General features: G+C 45.2%; 1 protein-coding gene across 15 annotated transcripts in view; it reads right to left on the minus strand.

The window, feature by feature from the left end:
• The window catches only part of CCNY (cyclin Y), a 306,663-nt gene that overhangs the window by 130,760 nt on the left and 155,819 nt on the right, over positions 1–20,084 (minus strand). For 2 of the 15 annotated variants that reach the window (XM_070255157.1, XM_070255158.1), the window contains one exon: positions 2,816–2,924. The exons of 12 other annotated variants lie outside the window; for them this stretch is intronic. In XM_070255157.1, the coding sequence (XP_070111258.1) occupies positions 2,816–2,843 (28 nt within the window). In that variant the 5' untranslated portion in view covers positions 2,844–2,924. Of the gene's footprint in view, positions 1–2,815; positions 2,925–9,389; positions 9,635–20,084 lie in introns of those variants that run through there. One more of the 15 variants, XM_070255167.1, reaches the window with a different exon arrangement.

The raw sequence follows: 20,084 nt of genomic DNA on the forward strand, positions 1-20,084 counted from the left end.
GAGGAGAACCACATATATACGATGGCTTACTGAACATCTTCATCTGACGTCTCAGTTACCTCAAATTCTAAAACATAACCAAAAATTAATCACCTTCCTTCTCAATCTTACTTCTGCTCTTTTTTCTCCCATATTCCTAACCTTGATGATTTCAGCATCAATATCCACTGAGTCACCAGTGGATTCACATGTGAATTCAGTGATTCAACCCCCAAGAATCCCATGAAAAATGACATGAAGATCACTTCTTGGGGTCTGCCTCTCTTGCTCCTACCTTCGTACCCCTCAAACACAACACCAAAAAGGCTTAACAGATCATTCCATAGGCACTGTTTTCCATACAGAAGATGCAGCGGTGAACCAGTCTTCACTACCATGAAGCAGCCTGCTGTTTTACGCCTCTGATTCCACTTATGCTGTTCCCAACCCACAACCCGACCCCCATCCTCTTACTCACCTAGTAAATTCTTAATTCAGTCTTCAAAACCCAGGCTAGATGGCCCTCTAGGAATACTTCTCTCACATCCTCCCCCGACCCACCCACCCCAGAGTCACTCCCTCCCTCATCTCTGCTACCTCTGTACTTGGGACATACAGCTATTTTTATATTTATCAAGTGGCACAGTAATTTATTTGATTGTAACTCCTTCTACCCTTCTAGACTGAGCTCCAGGGACTACTTGTATTGATCTCCAAATCCTCCATGCCTTAGCACAATGCCCGATTTTTTGTAGGCAATCAATAAACGTTAAGGTAGCTGAATCTCAGTCTGTGGTAGATTGGATTATTGTTTCCAACCATCTGCTCCCTCCCTGTAACAGGGTTATAACTCCCACTCCCTGTCACAGGCTGCACTCTCGTATCCAGGGTGAGTTCCCTTCTCCAACTCACTGACTTTGGCCATGTGGCACCCTTGGCCTATGGGATGGAGGCAAACGTGATATCTTCCTCGTCCCTGCAGAGCTGTGACTACAACTGCATGGTTTGGCTCAGATTCTCTATACTCCTGCCCTCTCCCCTGAGAACAGCCCATCCCAGACAGGAGCTGCTCCTTCAGGCTGGGTCCTGAAAGAAGACACCTGAGCCAAGCAGAGCCCTGCAGAGGCACAGCTCACCTGCAGCCCTCATGTGATGTGCGCTGGAAATAAAAGTCTGTGCTTGTAAGCCAGTGAGAAGCTGGTGGTGTTACCACAGCAAAGCCATCCAAGAGGTTTTAGATCATTCCAGAGAGACAGTCATCAGGTCCAGCTCGAACACACCACATGCAAGGAGAGCTCACTCCTTTTTAAGCTACACTGCATATTATAAAGTGTTCCTTAATACTCATGCAAAATTTACACCCCACTGTTTTCAGCGTTGAACCCACTTTCACGCACAGATATTACATAAACACACCTAACACCCTCACGCTTGTAGAGAAGTAGAATGTGACGTCTCAAACAGTGTCAAGGTGAAGTATGCCACGTTCCTCCAACCATCCTAGGTAACCTCTAGTCTATCAACACCCCTTCAAACATCTTGGCCTCTTCCTTCACAACATACTCTCATTTTTGTCAAAATCTTAAAATGTGGTACACAAAATACTCTAGATATGGCCTGACCATGGGAGAAATCCCGTAGTAGAACATAAAACTTATCTTGGCCTTTTCTTTTCTTTCCCAGGTTAGCATGAGGGGGAAACAGGGGCAAACAATCCCGCGGTCAACCCAAATCCCCGAGCCCTGATCCTGGAAGAGACCTTCAGCCTGCCGTCTTCACAAAGCTAACAGCAGACACCTTCCATGTATCACTGCTAAACAGCACCTTGATTTACGCGTCCAAATTCCAAGGCACCAAGATCATGTAAACCCTCACTCAGCCATTCACCAGTATTAGCTACCCCTCCCAATTTTTTGTGCTTCAAATTGAGAAACCACTTTATCTTAGTTTCAGATGAAATTACTTAACAGGTGAGGGTCAACTCCGAATATCCTGACCAAACACTAAAAAATCTGTTCAGGTTAAAATGGTGACAACAAAGTTGCATACAGCTGCTTAATCAGTTAGAGGCCCCACCCTCCAGCCACCACCATTAGTACTTCCAATCAACATGTTTCTCTCTGTTCTCCAAAAGCTACGAGTCTTCCCCAAATCCAGCAACAGCAAATATACAAGCCGCTGTTCTCTACACCAGCAGCATCAGTGTCACCTGGAACTCCAGAAATGCAAATTCTTGGGGCCTCCCCAGACCTCTGATGTCAGAAACAAGCCTTTGCGGGGGACTGGGGTGCAGCTGAGCTGAGCACCAGAGCTCTGGAGCACATCTCTGTCCTGCCCAGCAGCTCTCTCAAAGGTGAGTATGAGATGCTTGTGCCGATTCCTTCTGTTGGAACTTAAGCCTGCTCCTAGCGAGCTCTTCTTTAGTCCTAAATATCCATAAACTATCTGTTTAATCAGCCTTTCTAGCATTCTTCCTGGAAGCAAAGTCAAGCTCACCAGTCCATAGGGCACAGAAGCCATTTTCCTCCCTCTTGGGAAAATCAAGAGATGATTTGCCTCATCTTGTAACATTTCTTTCCCAGTACTGACAGTTTCTCAAAAATCATCTACAAGGCTGCTGTGATCACACGTGCTAGTTCCCCTGGCCTCTAGGCTACAACGATTTTTTTTTAAATCTCTCTTAGTAATTGTCCTTCTCTCTGGGGTTTCAAACTGCCAGGTTGGTATGTGACTGGAGTAGGGATGCATGTCGGAGAGAACCAAGCGGTTTGTTTTATGTCACCTTCCACTTGGTGGCATGCTTCTTCCTTGCTCCTGCTCAAGATGTAAGACTCACCTGGACTGTTCCGCTTCGTCTTCAGCATCTCTGTAAGCCTCAGCTTGTTCTGGGCCTTGACGCTGTTCTGGAAAGTCAGTGCTTCTCATGCATCTATAGTTTCTTCCTTCTAGGGTGACACGACAAGGTTGATTTTGTGTCTTCCTTTGCTTTTGCGTATCATCCAAGTTGTGTATAAGAATCATAGATAACTTTTTTACACAGAGGCAGATTATTTCTATTTACACATTTTAGTTACTTTAATTTTAACTTTATTTTAATGTGAGTTCTTTGAAGTGTTCCCTGCACTATGTCTTTCTTTCCCGGGAATCATCTGTACATCGGTTTGAATTAAGACCTTTTCTTTTTTAACTTCAGAATCCCATTTTTCTGTTCCTCACGCTCTCGTCACTCTGGCCCGGCCTCCGGACAGCAGGACACCGGCCTTTTCTGTACACAGCTGTTCTTTCCCAGCTGCCTGCAGTTACTTCACAGTGACTCGAACTTCTTGGGGCGTGTTGCCCAGCCACCCTGCAGGCCATCGCCCCACCCAAGACAGCAGCTGCAGTGTGGCAGCCCGTTGTCACCACAGCCGGCACCCATGCCCGTCTCAGCATGGCAAACTCTCTGGGCGGAGAATCTGAGACAATGGCAGCGACGGCACTGAAGCCGTCACTTTTGTGACCTGGGCACTCCACAGCGAGCTCACTGGCACTCCAGGGGATCATCCTGGCACAGACGGATTCACCCCCCCTCAAGGCAGCCGGCTCCACAGTACCACAGCTCCCAACCTGGATTTGGGTCAGAAGCTTGATTACTCCTGGTTGCAGCAGAAAGGCTAACAGTCCCTGGGGGAGAAACACAGCCTTCTTAATGTAGTTTCTTTCTGTGCCTAGTACACTGGGTAAATTTGACTTCTGCTTTCATTTCTCTGTCTGCATCAAAGTAAAAGACTAATTCTTTATTTTTGTTTTTCTCCGTAACTAGAAAACAAGAACAAGAATTAAGCAGGGTGATGGAAGGAAAGAACATAAGTGGAGCCATTAACGACGAAACAATATGGTTTGTTGGCTGGTTCTCACCAATTTCTGATGTCAGTCTCTCCAAGCCTCTGCCCATGCCATCCTCGACACCCTGGAGCAGAGCTGGAGACGGCTGCTCCTTTTCTCTTCTGAAAATAAATTTCTCTCAACCAATTATATCACTTATTTTGAGTGAAACAATACTTCAGAGAGAGAAAGAAAGATGCCTTTGCTTGAATTAGCCACTCCTGCTCCCTCTTCCCAAAAAAATTCCAGGAAATTTAGAATTGATGCTGCTCCTGGTAAAACAAATTTTTGCTATAGCTGTTCAAGGAGAGAACTGGCAGACAATCATTTAATTTGGAGATAACAGAGCTGGAAAGAAAAAATCTTCTGTGGTCCTCTCATAGATTCCAGGGTTTCACTATCAGCCCCCAAGCATTGAGGATTTAACCAGACAGATAAACATGACTGTCCCCAAAGAAGAGATCTGCAGCTTCCTCTCCTCGGTGAGTCAATGTTCTCTCACACAGCCCTTTGCATTTGTCTCTGCCCCTCAGCTCCCTTTTTCTCCTCTTATTGTTAAACCTGAGAAGGAACTATCACGGGCAGTTCGAGTCCAAGGATTCTAAGCACATGGCACTCACTATAAAACTCCCCCAAACTGGGAACTGCTGATCCTGGACACAGCTGAACCCACTGCCACCCAGGCTGAGGCTGCCGGCCGCCGCCCCTCCACTGCCGGCAACACCCCAAGCCCTTCAGTCGGGGTTCCATCAAGTACACGTTCAGAAGTCTCTTTTCTTCTCTACCATCTTCTCCTTTTCTCAAAAGAAATAAAGTGCACATTAAAATAACGGATCAATGCCCCAGGATCCTACTATAGAAAGAAAAACACAACAGTCTGGAAATTCATGCTAAGGTTTCCACAGCCACTGTTCCAAGGCCCAACTTCAAACATTAACCATTCCACTCCCAAATGCTTTAAAAGGCCCCAGAAAAGAAAAGGGAGAAGCAAGTTGCAGTCCTGGGGGGAGGGAAAGACTCTTGTTTTCATGTACTAGAATTTTCCCCTTTGAAAAGACTTTTTAAGTACATATTGCACCAGTAATATTTCTACTCCCAATTATCTAACAAACGGAAGATAAACCTGGAACTACCTACTGATAGTTCTTTGGGTTGGGGGGTGGGAGAGATGTTGATCAGGAAAAACTCTTAATTTTCTAGAAGAGAAATATGCTTTCTCAAGCATGCATGTTCTTAACCAAGCATAAGAAGCTACTTCAAGTAACCCAAGCAGGTGACACAGCCCAGATCATGATGCAGTGTCTCCTCCCTCTGTGAACTGGCTCTTTCAAGGGCACCAACTTAAATGCCCTTAACATTCATTCCCAACCGGGGTGGGGGTAAAAAACGAGGTAACTGTGCAGCTTCCCCCAAGAAGGGGAACAAACCCCCAGCATTCTCCCAGGGAGATTCTGAATAAAACGCCTGCTCGTCAAACTACAAGGGGGAGTTTTCAGCATTTCACAAAATCCCCCAGGCTTCCCACATCAAATACACGTTGCTGGAAGGGAACCCAAATGAAAGGAAAGCTATGCATGTGGCTGGAATCAGGCAGGAGAGCCGCAGCGTGCCCCCGAGGGTCAAGGAGCCGCAGCTCCGCAGGTCTTCTGAGGGCACCTATGAACAGAACAGCACGCCCAGCCTTCCATTTCAACACAGCCTTATCTCTAAGGGCTGACGCCTGCGTGCTTAAACACCAGTTGGGAGGCTGATCTATGTCCAGCCAAAATATCTCTATACAACAGGGCTCTCAATATAACAGTCACAGAATTTTCTTCCCCGTGTGGCATCAAAAGGAGCATATTACTGGGATCTGTCAGTGAAATATTTCCCTATTAGTACTTTGCACATAAAAATAAAAGATCTATTGCAGAAGAGATGGAACCCCTTTTCAACTGAGGAAAACAAAACAAAAAAAATAGCCTGTGTTTTCCTTTGCAGAAAGATGCTCACCCTTCAATTTAAAAAGCATGCTTCCTGTGTTGATCCATATGGCAGGCAGGCTGGGGCCGAAGGTCGTGTCACCATCTTCTGACCACTTCTAGAGCCCAAATTCAGCAGTGGGGCAGGCAGCTTCCAGGAGACGGGAGGAGGGAGGGCCCCAGCCCCCTGAAGGAACCTGAGCATGGACGTGCATCCCTGAGCATGGAAAAGGTGCCCTGTGTCGTCAAGCTGAGTCAGCAGCCAGGCACAGGGTCCACAGCCTGCACAGCACGGCAGGGAGGTACGATCTGACCACATTAGGGAGGGATATTCAAAATGGGACCCTTGCTTTCAAGATGCCTTTGGTTGCTTTATGATCAAGCACACATGGCAACATATCTAAAGCAGGAGGCTTTATAAAACGTAGATAGAAAAGAAACAAATGGGAGAAACCCAGTCAGGCCACAAGTTTCTCAAAGTCGACTGGTACAGCATTTGTTTGGAATTCAAAATGCACGTCCATACCAAGTGTGCTCTCAGCCTAAGCTACGATGGACTTAAGGACAGAGCTAAAGGACCATGGAACCCAAGCGCTGTCTCCGTCTGCTCCCATGCAGAGGCAGCTCTGTCCGGCACCAGGTCCTCATACCTGCCGAAACCGGATCAGCCATGGGTCTCAGGCTAAAAATCTTCCCAGAACTGCTTGAAAATACCTCACTCCCATAAACACAGTGTGGTTAAACTATACAGTAAAAATGAAGTGCATTCTCAGTTATTTTAAAAGAAGAAACATGTATTGAGGCATTTTGCCTACAAATTTACTGGACACATTCAGATTTTTTTTTTTAATTTTTTGAGGAAGGTTAGCCTTGAGCTAACATCTGCCACCAATTCTCCTCTTTTTGCTGAGGAAGACTGGCCCTGAGCTAACATCCATGCCCATCTTCCTCTCCTTTATATGTGGGATGCCACCACAGCATGGCTTGCCAAGCAGTGTGTAGGTCTGCACCCAGGAGCCGAACTGGCACACCCCGGGCCGCCGAAGTGGAATGTGCAAACTTAACCACTGCGCCACCGAGCTGGCCCCACTTTCAGATTTTTTTTAGACAAAATACACTATGCATTTTGTAAAATACACTATCTTCACTTCAAGAGCAGTTATCAGAACTTAGGGGTCTGAACTACAGACTTTTAGAGAACTAGATGGCAGATGATTCCCGTCACTGGGAATGCGGCAATATCCCAATCACACAGCTGTTGCCACCAGCTGTGAGAACACAGACACTACACTGGATCAACTGGAAACACAAATGACCCCGGGTACAGACCACACGCTAGGGCGCCACGACCATAACAAAAATACCTGCTGAGAGGAGGAGAACTGGCCAACAACGCTACCTCATGCAAAAGACACACTTCTGAGGAACACGCCTGTGTCATCAAGATGATGTCCACTTGGGGCCATGCTACCTTCTGAGCCACTTCTGTTTCTCTGGCAGAATGTATCCAGCCTTCTGATTCAGGGCGTCAGGATCACATCTGTGTCCACACTCAGTGCAAAGAAAGGCAGCTCCCAGAGCCCAGGCTCCTGCCAGCGGCTCTCCCGTGGTGGAGGGAGGCCTCCTGCCAGCCTCTTGGTCCCCGTCCTCAGTCGTGCGCCTCTCGTCCTGGTTCCACAGGTCCCAGGAAAGACACTATCCTCCCCACTGCCACCGCCTCCATCCGGATGAGGGTGTTTCTCCCACACCACTGCTCAGAGAACAGAATCCAGTCTCTCCACTTCACCACCTCCCTCCTGCCCTGGAAGCAAGCACACAACTGTGAGAGACGCCATGAGCGGAGCCACATTAAAACAGAGCTGGAGCAGCCACTTCACAGGCTTGCATGTCTTGATTTCTTTATCTTCCAAACTGGACCAAACTGCCAACATTGCAGGAAGTCAACAAGGACAAGAATGTCCTGTTTCTAAGGACTGATGAAACTGGACGTTGCTGAAGACGGAGTCACTAACCAGTCAATGAAGCACAAGTCTAGCCTTTGCCTGATGACAGAATCCCACGCCAACCCACAAGTACCAACCTAGCCCTCCCGGATCCAGCACCAGTGAACTCTTCCTCAACACAACGCACCTCATCCTCCGCCCTTTTCCCATAGAACCCCAGGCCCCTCTCCCGTAAGTGAGACACTATTTGGGTTTCTACCTGAATCTGTGCTCCCGAAACTGCAATTTTTTGATCCCAAAATAAACATTTTACCTCTTAAACTGGTTTCTGTTTTTGTAGACTGACACAACCAAAGGCAGCAATTCTTAAGCATTTTGGGTCATCACTCCGAGAATGTTAACCCAAAGTTAGAAACTGACAGTGTTTAAGTCTTCTCCGATGCTGCCTCCATTCCGTCCCATCTTCCACGCAGGTGCCATGCCAGAGAGCAAAGCTCAGGTAAAACCCATGTCTACCACAAAGAGGGTTCCGGAAGTTGCGCGCTCTCATGGGCACTACAATGAGAGATGAGTGTCACAAGCCCACAGAGGCGGGTCCTGAGTCTGGAGGGCTGGGGCTGTGACAAGTGACATCTGACAATAACGTCACTCTCCAGAGCAGCGTCTACCTCACACACAGAAGGACGTGAGATGTGGAAAGGAAAGCAGGAAAGAAAGGACTCACGTGCATGGGGGCAGGCGGGTGGTGCGCAACACCAGGTTGAGGCAGGTGTGGTACCACTGCCTAAGAAAGAACCTCCTGGGATTGTTCACAGTAACTTGGGCACTGCGGACGTCACTGTTTCCAGCTCGAGTTCTCAGTCTTTGGTCCTAAGAACAGGGTCTGTTTGGTGCCCTGCATGCAAGGCTGGCCCTAGGCAAGTCAATGTGGATTCCCTCCCGCCACCAAGTCTGCATCTCTCCCTAACCTCCTAGGACTCCTCCTCCCCAGTCCAGGGCCACAAAGTCAAACGGTGCCCCATGTCAAGGGCCTGCCTGCCCCACCCTGCAAAGTATGTCTAGCCCCAAATTATCTGAGTACTCTTTACCTCTGACACAATTGATCAGAGGTTTTCTCTCTTTAGTTTGGAAATCTCAGCTAGGGAGCCAGTCAAAAAGGACCTCCCTGAAGGAAGGAGGAGGTGAGTGAGACCTCTCAGCATCCCAGAGGCACAACATCCATCTAAATAATCAGAAAACTTTCTGAACTTAGCAGGCAGAACTCTACACAATGAAGCTCCAGACATTGACATAGATATTTCCGTGGGGTGAGGAGGGTGGAAAGAGGAGGCCGCCAGAGCTATCACCATGCTGTGCACAGGCCCATGTACCAGGACGACTCCCGTGGACACGTGTTTTGTCACAGCTTTTTTTCGTCTGAACACAAAGTTTTCCCACCACCTTCAAGTTTGCTGCGCCTTGTTTGTTTGATTTCCACAACAGTTCTCGCAGCAATAGCAGAGGGACTCCAGCCCTGGGCAGCAAGAGGGCTGTGTTGTGAAGTGTGCAGGTCCAGTGGGTCCCCGGGGCTCCCCCAAAAGCATCACTCAAACCACCTCCCATTAAGCCTGACACTGGAACCGTAACAAGCAGAAAAACTGACCTGACTCCAGCGCTTGCCATCTTCCCTACCCAAGTGGAGCTGGGATTACGTCCTAGAAACAGAGCTGAGAGGAATCTTGCAAACAGCCACCTCCGCCCCAGAAAGACAATGCTGCGTGAGCAGGCTAGAGCAGAGGCACCAACTCCTGCCCGGGGAACTTCGTGGGGGAGGGCAGAGGACTCCAGGGGTGACTCAGCACCCCACCCAGTGATGCTGGGTGACCTCCAGCGACCACCCCTACGACTGCACACAGAGCGGACCCTTGCCCCGCAGGAACTTCCTTTTCTCAGGCAAGCGCCCCTCCAGTGCTCACACATCAACCCCACAGAGCAAAGCACTAATCCCACCCTCCCCCAGAGAACAGAGAACCCAGAATGAAGGAAACCACTTCTCTCAGAGCCAGCGGGAACACTGGGCGCCCCGGCCCCCTAACGATGCCACGGGAGGCTGCGTGACGTTCACTCACTCAGGGCCCAGAGGAAGGGCTGACCACCCAGTTCACAAAGACCCAGGCTCGGCTCCCCCAGTCCCGCTCCTCTGGGACGGCCCTTCCTCATGCTTCAGCTAGGGAGGAGTGTGGGAAAGAAGGGAGCCAGAACACCAGTCAGCTGTCTAGTAAGTGGTCTGGGAGGGAGGGAGAATGAAACTATGAGTCAAAAGGAAGCTTTTAGCATAATCCCAGCTTTCTATACCCCAGGCTCTCTCTACTGGTCTCCATAATTACCATCATTCCCTGATCCCATGACCATGGACCACAAAGAGGTAGGTCAAATTCTCATAAACGACACTCACTGCTTCGGGCACTATTTATTGAGCACTTGCTATGTGCAAAACACTGTGCTGGGGACAGGGGTACAAAAGGGCTTATGGAAACCCTGGCCCTTGAGGAGACCAGGGCTTACAGGAGAGGGTAGACAAAGAGACACTGCACTGTCAAACAGTAATACACGCGCTGTGAGAGACCAACATCCTCTCTTAGATGCCAAGCCCACGACACCCACACACGGGCCACCGGAAAGCAACTTTAAAATCTCAGCAAAGCATGTGAGCTCGGCCTCCCCACGGAGCCCCAAGGAGGCCTCAGCCCTAGGTGCAACCTTTAGAAACAACAGGACAGGTGACGGTAAGGCTTTCTCCTTTCAATTAAAAAAAAGAAAAAGAGCCCAGAGGAACTAAAAGTGACACATACACATGGCCCTTCCTCGGGAAGCCAGCACTATACCTGTCACTTGGTGGTGAAAATATTTTTTTTCGCTCTTAGTACCCCAGTCAGCAGGACTTTAGGGAGAATAAAGCAGGAGTCACCACTCTGGGTCACTTTTAAGGGAGCAGATTAAAGAGAAAAATGAGGATAAAACAGAACCACCATTAATTTATTAAAGAAAATGATGCTGCTTCATGACACATTTGCCTCCCTTCTCCACCCCCAAATTCTTAATTCCTATTTTAGAGAAGGCAAAAAGGAGGGGAGGAGAAGAAAGAGGAACACGTGGGAACGGGGTATAAGGTTTCAAAAGAGAAGCCTTGAGCAGGACTCTGGGGAGGCGGTGGGGGAGGGAGCACCAGGAGTCTGGCTCCCCATGAAGAAAGACAAAGGCACCACCGAACCTCTCTGAGGTAAGACTTGCAACTTCTAGGGGAAGACCCACATGCACGATAAATTGCAGTTAGGTGGCATCAGCTCCTGGCACAGCAGGAGCCAGCCGACCCCACCCCTCGCCACCCTGCAGGCAGCTGCGTCCACATTCCTGGAACAGTGTACACAGACTGCAGGAGCCAGGATGGGGAAACCGTACCCTGCCCCCCAAATACCAGAGATCTGTCCTCCAACCGCAGACTCCCGCTTCCGATCACAGAGGCCGGCAGCCACTGGTGCCAGCCCATCCTCATCTAAATGAAGTCACTTCCTGGGCACCTACAGGGCAGCAGCCTTTTTCCTGCCTTCATTTTTCACTGTTGCCCCTTTGGGAAGCCAGACACTAAAGACTAGGACATTAGAAAACAACTATCTTTAGAGGGGAAAATATAAAGTGACCAGGCACGCGCAGGGAAAGGCCCAGAAAGACCAAGAAAACTTTAAGTTTACACCACAGGCTGATCCTTGGTGCAAAGACAGTGTACAACAACCAAAAAACACAAAAATAATAAACAAAAACAGTAACAAAAAAAGCAAAGCCAGGGCCAGCCCAGTGGCACAGCGGTTAAGCTTGCAGGTTCTACTTCTGGGGCCCAGAGGTTCACCAATTTGGATCCCAGGTGTGGACCTATGCACCACTTGTCAAGCCATGCTGTGGCAGGCATCCCACATATAAAGTAGAGGAAGATGGGCACCGATGTTAGCTCAGGGCCAGTCTTCCTCAGCAAAAAGAGGAGGATTGGCGGCAGATGTTAGCTCAGGGCTAATCTTCCTCAAAAACAAAACAACAAAAAAACCCAGCAAAGCCCAGTGAAGAAGGAGAATCTGATTTCCAGAGTTACCACAATATTAGACTCAAATGTTGAGTGTTCAACACAAAAAAAGCCCCAAGGCACATGAAGAAACAGGAATGTACAGCCCATTCAAAGGAACAAAACAAGCACGAGGAACTGAAAATGCCCCGATGGCAGGTGTACTGGACAAAGACTTCAAACAACTGTCATAAAGATGCCCAAAGAACTAAAGGAAGACGCAGAGAAAGTCAAGAAAACAACATGTGGACAAAATGGAAACATGGACATATCTCGGAGACACTGCAGGTACAGAATCCTGTATCTGACCAAACTATCTTTCAAAAGTGAGGGAGAAAGTAAGATATTCTCAGATAAACAGAAGTTGAGGGTGTTCACGCCCACTAGCCCCAGCCCTGCACAAAGTGCTCCAAGGAGCCCTGAAGGGAAACGGAGACAGGACCGGAGCAACGTGGCTGCACAAGACCTCAACAAAGGCAAACACAAGAGAATCGGAAAAGCCCAGTGCTATTCTAACAATGGTTTGTAACTATACTTTTTGTTTATTTTCTACATGATTTAAGAGACTAACACATTTAAAGAAAACAAATTATTAGTGTAAAAGTTAGCATTACTGTAACTTTGGTTTGTAATGGTTATAATCTTGTTTTCTACAACATTTACAAGACTGATGCATTAGTTTATGGTTTGGGGCACACAAAGCATATAGATGTAATTTTGTGACAACCAAAAGGGATGGGGACAGAGCTGTAAAGGAGTAGAGTTTTTAAGCTGCTATAAATTCAAATTAGAGTGTTAGAACTTTAGGACGTTAAATGTAATTCCTATGGTAAACACACAAAAAAAGCTCTAGAATATACACAAAAGGAAATGAAAAAATAACTGAAATATTTTGCTATAAAAAATCAACTGAATACAAAAGAAGACAGTAATGCAGGAAGTGAGGGGCAAAAAGGCTATAGGGCATACGGAAAATAACAATATCAGTAACTATTTTAAGTGTAAATAGATTAAACTCTCCAATCAAAAAACAGGGATTGGCAAAATGGATAAAAACATATGACCCAACCAAATGCTGTCAATAAGAGACTCACTTGAAATCCAAAGAGGTTGAAAGTGAAAGGATGAAAAAGGTATTCCAAGAAAACAGTAACCAAGAGAGCAGGGGTAGCTACACTAATATCAGACAAAACAGATTTTAGATTAAAAAAGGGCATTACATATTAATGAATGGCTCAATAAACCAAGAAAATATAAATTAGAAATTAGAAACATTTATGCACCTAATGACAGATCTACAAAATATAGTAAGAAAAACTGACAGAACTGAAGGGAGAAATAGATAGTTCCACAACAATAATTGGAGATTTCAATCCTCTACTCACAAAAACAGATACAACCACCAAACAGAATACAAGAAAATAAAGGACTCAACACAATAAACTAACCAGATGTAACAGACATATACGGAACACTCAAACAAAAGCATACACATTCTCCTCAAGTGCCTGGGACATTTTCCAGGATAGACCATATGTTAAGCCACAAATTAAATCTCAATAGATTTACAAAGACAGATATACAAAGTATCTTCTCCAACCACAATGAGATAAAGTTAGAAACCAATAATAAAAGACCGGAAAATTCATGAAACTGAAAACTAAACAACACATTTTACCCAATGGATTAAAAAAGAAATTACACGGGAAATAAGAAAATACCTAAGAAAGGAATGAAAATGAAAACATGACATACCAAAATTTAACGGGACATGGTGAAAACAGTGCCAAGGGGGAAATTTATAGCTGTAAATGCTTCCATTAAAAAACAAGGAAGATCTCAACTCAACAACCTAACTTTAAAACTTAAGGAACCAGAAAAAAAGAACAAACTAAACCCAAAACTAGCAGAAGAAAGGAAATAATAAAGATCAGAGCAGAGATAAACAAAATAGAAAATAGAAAAACAATAAAAAAAAATCAATGAAACCAAAAAACTAGTTCTTCAAAAAGGTCAACAAAATTAAACCTTTAGCTAGACGAACTAAGGAAAAAAGGGAGAAGACTCAAATTACTAAAATCATAAGTGAAAGTGGGAACATTACTACTGGTTCTCCAGAAATAAAAAGGATTATAAGAGAGTGCAGTTGGCCATCTGTATCCCTGGATTCTGTAACCTCGGATTCAACCAAACACGGAGTGAATGGCTTACGATGGCTATGTCCGTAGTGAGCATGTACAGAATCTTTTTCTTGTCATTATTCCCTAAACAATATGGTATAACAAGTGTTTACATAGTATTTACATTGTATTGGGTATCATAAGTAATCTAGACACGATTCGAAGTACACGGGAAGATGTGCAGAGCTTATATGCACATACTTGCCACTTTTATACAAAGAACTTAAGCATCCTCAAATTTTGGTGTCTGCTGGGGGTCCTGGAACCAATCCCCCAGGGATATCAAGGGACAACTGCACTATAAACAATCGTACACCAAAAAAGTGGAGAACCTAGACGAAATGGACAAACTCCTAGAAACACAAAACCCACCAAGACTGAATTACAAACAAATAGAAAATCTGAATAGACATATAACTAGTAAAAAAGTTGAGTCAGTAACCAAAAATCTCCAAACAAAAAGAAGTCCTGGACCTAACGGCTTCACTAGTGAATTTTACCAAATATTTAACGAAGAAATAATACCAATCCCTCTCAACATTTTCCAAAAATTGAAGAGGAGAGAATACTTCTTAACGCATTCTATGAGGCCAGCAGAACCTTGATACCAAAGCCAGAGAAAGACACTACAAGAAGACTATAGACCAACATCATTTATGAATATTAATGCAAAACCCTCAAGAAAACCATAGCAAACAGAATTCAGCAGTATATTAAAAGTATTATACATCATGACCAAGTGGGATCTATTCCTGGAATGCAAGGATGGTTCGACATAGAAAAATCAATCAATGTAATAGACCACATCAACAAAATGAAAGAGAAAAACCACATGATCATCTCAATTGATGCAGAAAACTATCTCAACATAATAAAAGCTATATATGAAAAACCCACAGCAAACATCATTCTCAATGGTAAAAAAACTGAAAGCTTTTCCTCTACATCAGCCACAAGGCAAGGATGCCTGCTTTCACCACTTCTATTCAACATAATACTGGAAGTTCTAGCCAGAGTAATTCAGCAAGAAAAAGAAATAAAAGGCATCCAAACTGGAAAAGAAGAAGTGAAATTCTCTCTGTGAAATGATCTTATACGTAGAAAATCCTAAAGACCTCACAAAAAAAAGCTGCTAGAATAAATAAATTCATCAAAGTGACAGGATACAAAGACAATACACAAAAATCAGTGGCATTTCTATATAAGAACAATGAATAATCTGAAAAGGAAATTACAAAAACAATTCCATTTACAATAGCTTCAAAAAGAATAAAATAGAAATTAACTTAACCAAGGAAGTGAGAGACTTGTATAATGAAAACACAAAACACTGCTAAAGGAAATTAAAGAATACATAAATAAATGGAAACACAACCCATGTACATGGATTGGACTTAATATTGTTAAAATGTCAATACTACCCAAAGCAATCTACAGATTCAATGCAATCGTTGTCAAAATCCCAATGATATTCTTTGCAGAAATAGAAAAACCCATCTTCAAATTCATATGGAATCTCAAGGTATCCAAATAGCCAGAAAAATCTTGAAAATGAAGAACAAAACAGGGGAACTCACATTTCCTGATTTTGAAACTTACTACAAAGCTACAGTAATAAAAACAGTGTGGTACTGGCATAAAGACATAGAGACCAATGGAACAGTATAGAGAGCCCAGAAATAAACTCTCACAAATATGGTCAAATGATTTTTGACAAGAATGTTAAGACCACTCAATGGGGAAAGGACAGTCTTTTCAACAACTGGTGCTGGGAAAACTGAATATCAACTTGCTAAAGAATGAAGTAGGACCCTTACCTAACACTATAAACAAAAATTAACTCAAAATAGGTCAAGGACCTAAATCACAGGATAAAAGCTTCATGACATTGGACTTGGCAATGATTTCTTGGCTATCATTGAAAGGTAAAGACAACAAAAGAAAAAACAGACCAAGTGGACTTCAGGAAAATTAAAACATTTTGTGCATCAAAAGACACTATCCACAGAGTAAAAAGGCAACCCACAGTATGGGAGAAAATATTTGCAAATCATATATCTGATAAGGGATTAACATCTAGAATATATAAAGAACTTCTAAAACTCAACCACAAACCTGGTTCAAAGTGGGCAAAGGACTTGAATAAACATTTATCAAAAGAACCTACATGAATGGTCAATAAGCACACGAAAAGATACTGAACGTCACTAGTCATTAGGGAAATACAAATCAAAACCACAATGAGCTCATCACCTCACACCCATTAGGATGGCTATCAAAAAAATTAAAAACAACAAGTGTTGGTGAGGATACAGAGAATTTTGAACCCTTGTGCACTGTTAGTGGGAATGTGAAACAGTACAATCACTGTGGAAAACAGTATGGCAGTGCCTCAGAAAATTAAAAATAGAATTACCGTATGATCCCACTTCTAGGTGTACATCCAAAAGCACTGAAAGCAGAACCTCCAAGAGACACTTGTACACTGGGGGGGACGAGAATTGGCCACACCAAAATGTGTCCCTTTGGCTTAATTTTAAAAACAAAAGACTCCGGGGGCTGGCCCCGTGGCCGAGTGGTTAAGTTCGCGCGCTCCACTGCAGGCGGCCCAGTGTTTCGTTGGTTCAAATCCTGGCGTGGACATGGCACTGCTCATCAAACCACGCTGAGGCAGCGTCCCACATGCCACAACTAGAAGGACCCACAACGAAGAATACACAACTATGTACTGGGGGGCTTTGGGGAGAAAAAGGAAAAAAACAAAATCTTAAAAAAAAAAAAAAAAAAGACTCCAAAAGAAAATTTGACTCCCCCCAAAACTGCCTAAAAGAATTTAAAAGAGAGGGGCCTGTTCCCGGAAGGAGGGAGCCTTTAAATTAAGGTTGATTGGCTTAAGAGTCAGATCTTAAATTGACACATACGACTGCACGGCCATGTGCCCTGCTGCTGCAGGTGGCTTTCAGTGGCCTGAGCTTCTTGGTGTGCTCTCACACAGACCTTGTTAACATTTGAAGCACGGGATCCATGACTACTTTGCCTTTTAGTCCAGGATTTTCGTTTTGTTTTTAGGGCAGATTTCTCATCTTTGACTCACCCGCGGTTTTGAAGGGCATTCTTTATTCAAATCTTAACCTCTAGACCACCAGCTACCTCAGGACTCTCTGCTAAACACTGTGATTCTGTGCCTTGGAAAACAACATGATAATGAAAACCCACTCTGTGAGTTCGTTCTTTTTTTTTATTGTGGTGAAATAGACATAAGTTTACCATCTTAACCATTTTTAAGTGTACAGATCAGTAGTGTTGAGTACATTCACGCTGTGTGTGGCCACCACTACTATCCATCCCCATAATTCTTTCCATCTTGTAAAACTGAAACTCTATGCCTTTTAACCAATAAGCGCACGTTCTCCCCTTTTCTCAGTCCCTGCCAACCACCTTTTATTTTGTCTTTGTGATTCTGACTCCTCTGAGTACCTCATATAAGTGGAATCATGCAGCGTTTGTCCTTTTATGGTTGGTTTACATTTCTTCGCGGTTCACCCATGTTGTAGCATATGTCAGAATATGCTTCCTTTTTAAGGATGAATGATATTCCACTGTATGTGTGTACCACATTTTGCTTAATCTCTTCATCTGCTAATGGACACTTGAGTTGCTTCCACATTTAGCTGTTGTAAGCAATGCTGCTGTGAACTAATGCAATGTAAACTGTCTCTCAGGTCACACCGTCTGTAGTTGACCCATTTACATTTCCATCTCCATGTAAATTGTCTTCCTCCCCTTTGAAATCCCAAACCACCACCCTCAACATCCACCTTTGTCTTTAGCTGAGGATAGTATTTAAGATGAGAGCCTCCACCATTTTGGCGATTTGCTCAGTTTTCCTGAGTGCCTCCCATGTATATATGTTATAAAGCTTTCTCTGATTTTCTCCTGCTATTCTGTCTCATGTAAATTTAACTCACAGCCCGGCCAGAAGGACCAAGAAGATAGAGGATATGTCTTTCTCCCACACTTCACAGCTCGTGGAAAAGGAGAGACATCTACTACCGTGAGTGGCGCACTTCCCTCGTGGTGCACACATAAGAGGCACTGAGCATTGGAGAACAAAGTAACAGGTTCACTGAAGCAAACTTTTGCCAAAAAGAGGCTCAACTCACTCATTCTGCCCATCTAAAGAGTCATACCCGTGTCTCAGTGCAGACTGCTTTCTCATACGTCAACACACACACTCGTCACCCCTTGTCCTTCTGACTCGACTTACCAAATGAAGCCGTTGCCACACTCTCAGAGGCTGGAGAGAATGGCCTGAAGTTTAATAAATGCACACAAGCTCTCAGCCTTAGCTCACCTGGTCCGCTGCCTCTTCATAGAGAACGGCTTGAGAACCAGAGAAGAGAAGATGTCAGAAAAACATCAGGGAGGCGAAAACTAGCTGGATGAGGCCTTCGGGTCAACACCATCCTTTACATAAGCTCTCCCAAAACAGCCTACGAGCAAGCGAAACGTGGAGGAGACAGGTGCAGAGACAGCGGACGGCAAGTGGGCTAAAGAAAAAGAAAGGCAGAGAGCAGAAGAGCTAAACAACGCCAACTCACCCGACTCACGGGCATGCATCCCCGACGAGCAAGGCCACAACTTCTCTCCGAATCAATAAAAGGCACAGACACCCTCATGACAAGGCCAATAAAAAGCCCAGGACAGCAGGGGAGAAAATACTGCTACTTGATCATTCCCTCTACCTGCTACAAGTCAATTCAATCTGTCATGCATTTATTAGAGCATCTCTCCACTGGGCCTGTGCTAAAAAAAATTATTCTGACACCTGTTAAAACAGGCAGGCAGACTTTATTCAGGACTACCGGCAGAGGGATCGAGACTACTGCAACAGGGGAGAGAGGGAGCCCAACGCCAAACACCTGGGCCAGGCTCTGCGGCGGCCACAGCAAAGCCCTCCTGGCCTCTCTGTCCCACGCTCTCTCTCCCCAGCAGTCACGTCACCTGTCAGCTCACTTCTCCACTCACTACTCTGTGACACACAGCTCTGACGCCACAGCTCTGCAGGACCAGCCTGGGATCCGAGGTCTTCCTCACCTGCTCCTCTGCTCTCCTACAAGCACACTCCTATCAGCCAAAGGGGCCCCTAAACATGCGCCGTACTCTCCTGCCCCTCGCCTTTCCTCTACTCATTCCTCCAACAGAACGTACCCCTTTGACCTCTATGGAAATCCTACCTCACTTTAAGATCTGGTTCTAACCTCAATGCCTCTGAAGCCGTCCCAGACCCCCAGCTGGCCGTGACCTCATCCTTGATGAGCCCACAGGATATTCTGCAGCACTGCCTAAATTATTGTTTAAAGCATTTAGCCCCATCTCAACTGTAAGCTCCTTCAGGACAGGGACCCTGTCTTGGCCCACTCTGCCAGTCCTAGCAAGGCCATGAAGGAATGACAGATAAAAACAGGAGTAGGAGGGGAGAGAGGAGAGGATGAGAGGAAAAAGAAGATGAGGAGGAGCAGGAGGACAACAGAAAGGAGGAGAATCTCAAAAGCAACACCTGAGGCTACCATTTACAGAGAACCTGCTAGACCTTCTGACAAGCACGATCTCATCTACTCCTTGCAACCACCCAGTGAGGTAGGTATTATTATTTCCATTTTAAAAATGACACAACTGACAACTAGGGTGACCTGCCCATAGTCACACATCTAGTAAGTAATGGAGTCTGTGCTCTTTCCACTACGCCAGGAATTTTCCATCTGGGTTCTGGGTCACCAGAGGGACCCATGAACACTGTGTTCAGGCCCCAACCCTGGGCAGGGCAGGCTCTGGGTTCCATTCAGAATCACCCTAAGCAGTCCACATTAGTCCATTTTACCTTGAGAATCTGCGTTAAGACATCATTTTAAAAAAAATACAGCAGTTTCAACACTTTGAAAACTAAATAGTTTGAAACCCACTGGCCTACACCATACTGTCAACTACAAAGGCCCTGAGGGGCTGAGATGCATATATGGTAGGTGTGCTGGGCTGAGGAACAGCAAGAGAAGAGAAGGCGAGACCT

Source organism: Equus caballus, chromosome 29 (assembly GCF_041296265.1).
Source record: "Equus caballus isolate H_3958 breed thoroughbred chromosome 29, TB-T2T, whole genome shotgun sequence".
Classification (NCBI taxonomy): Eukaryota; Metazoa; Chordata; class Mammalia; order Perissodactyla; family Equidae; genus Equus; species Equus caballus.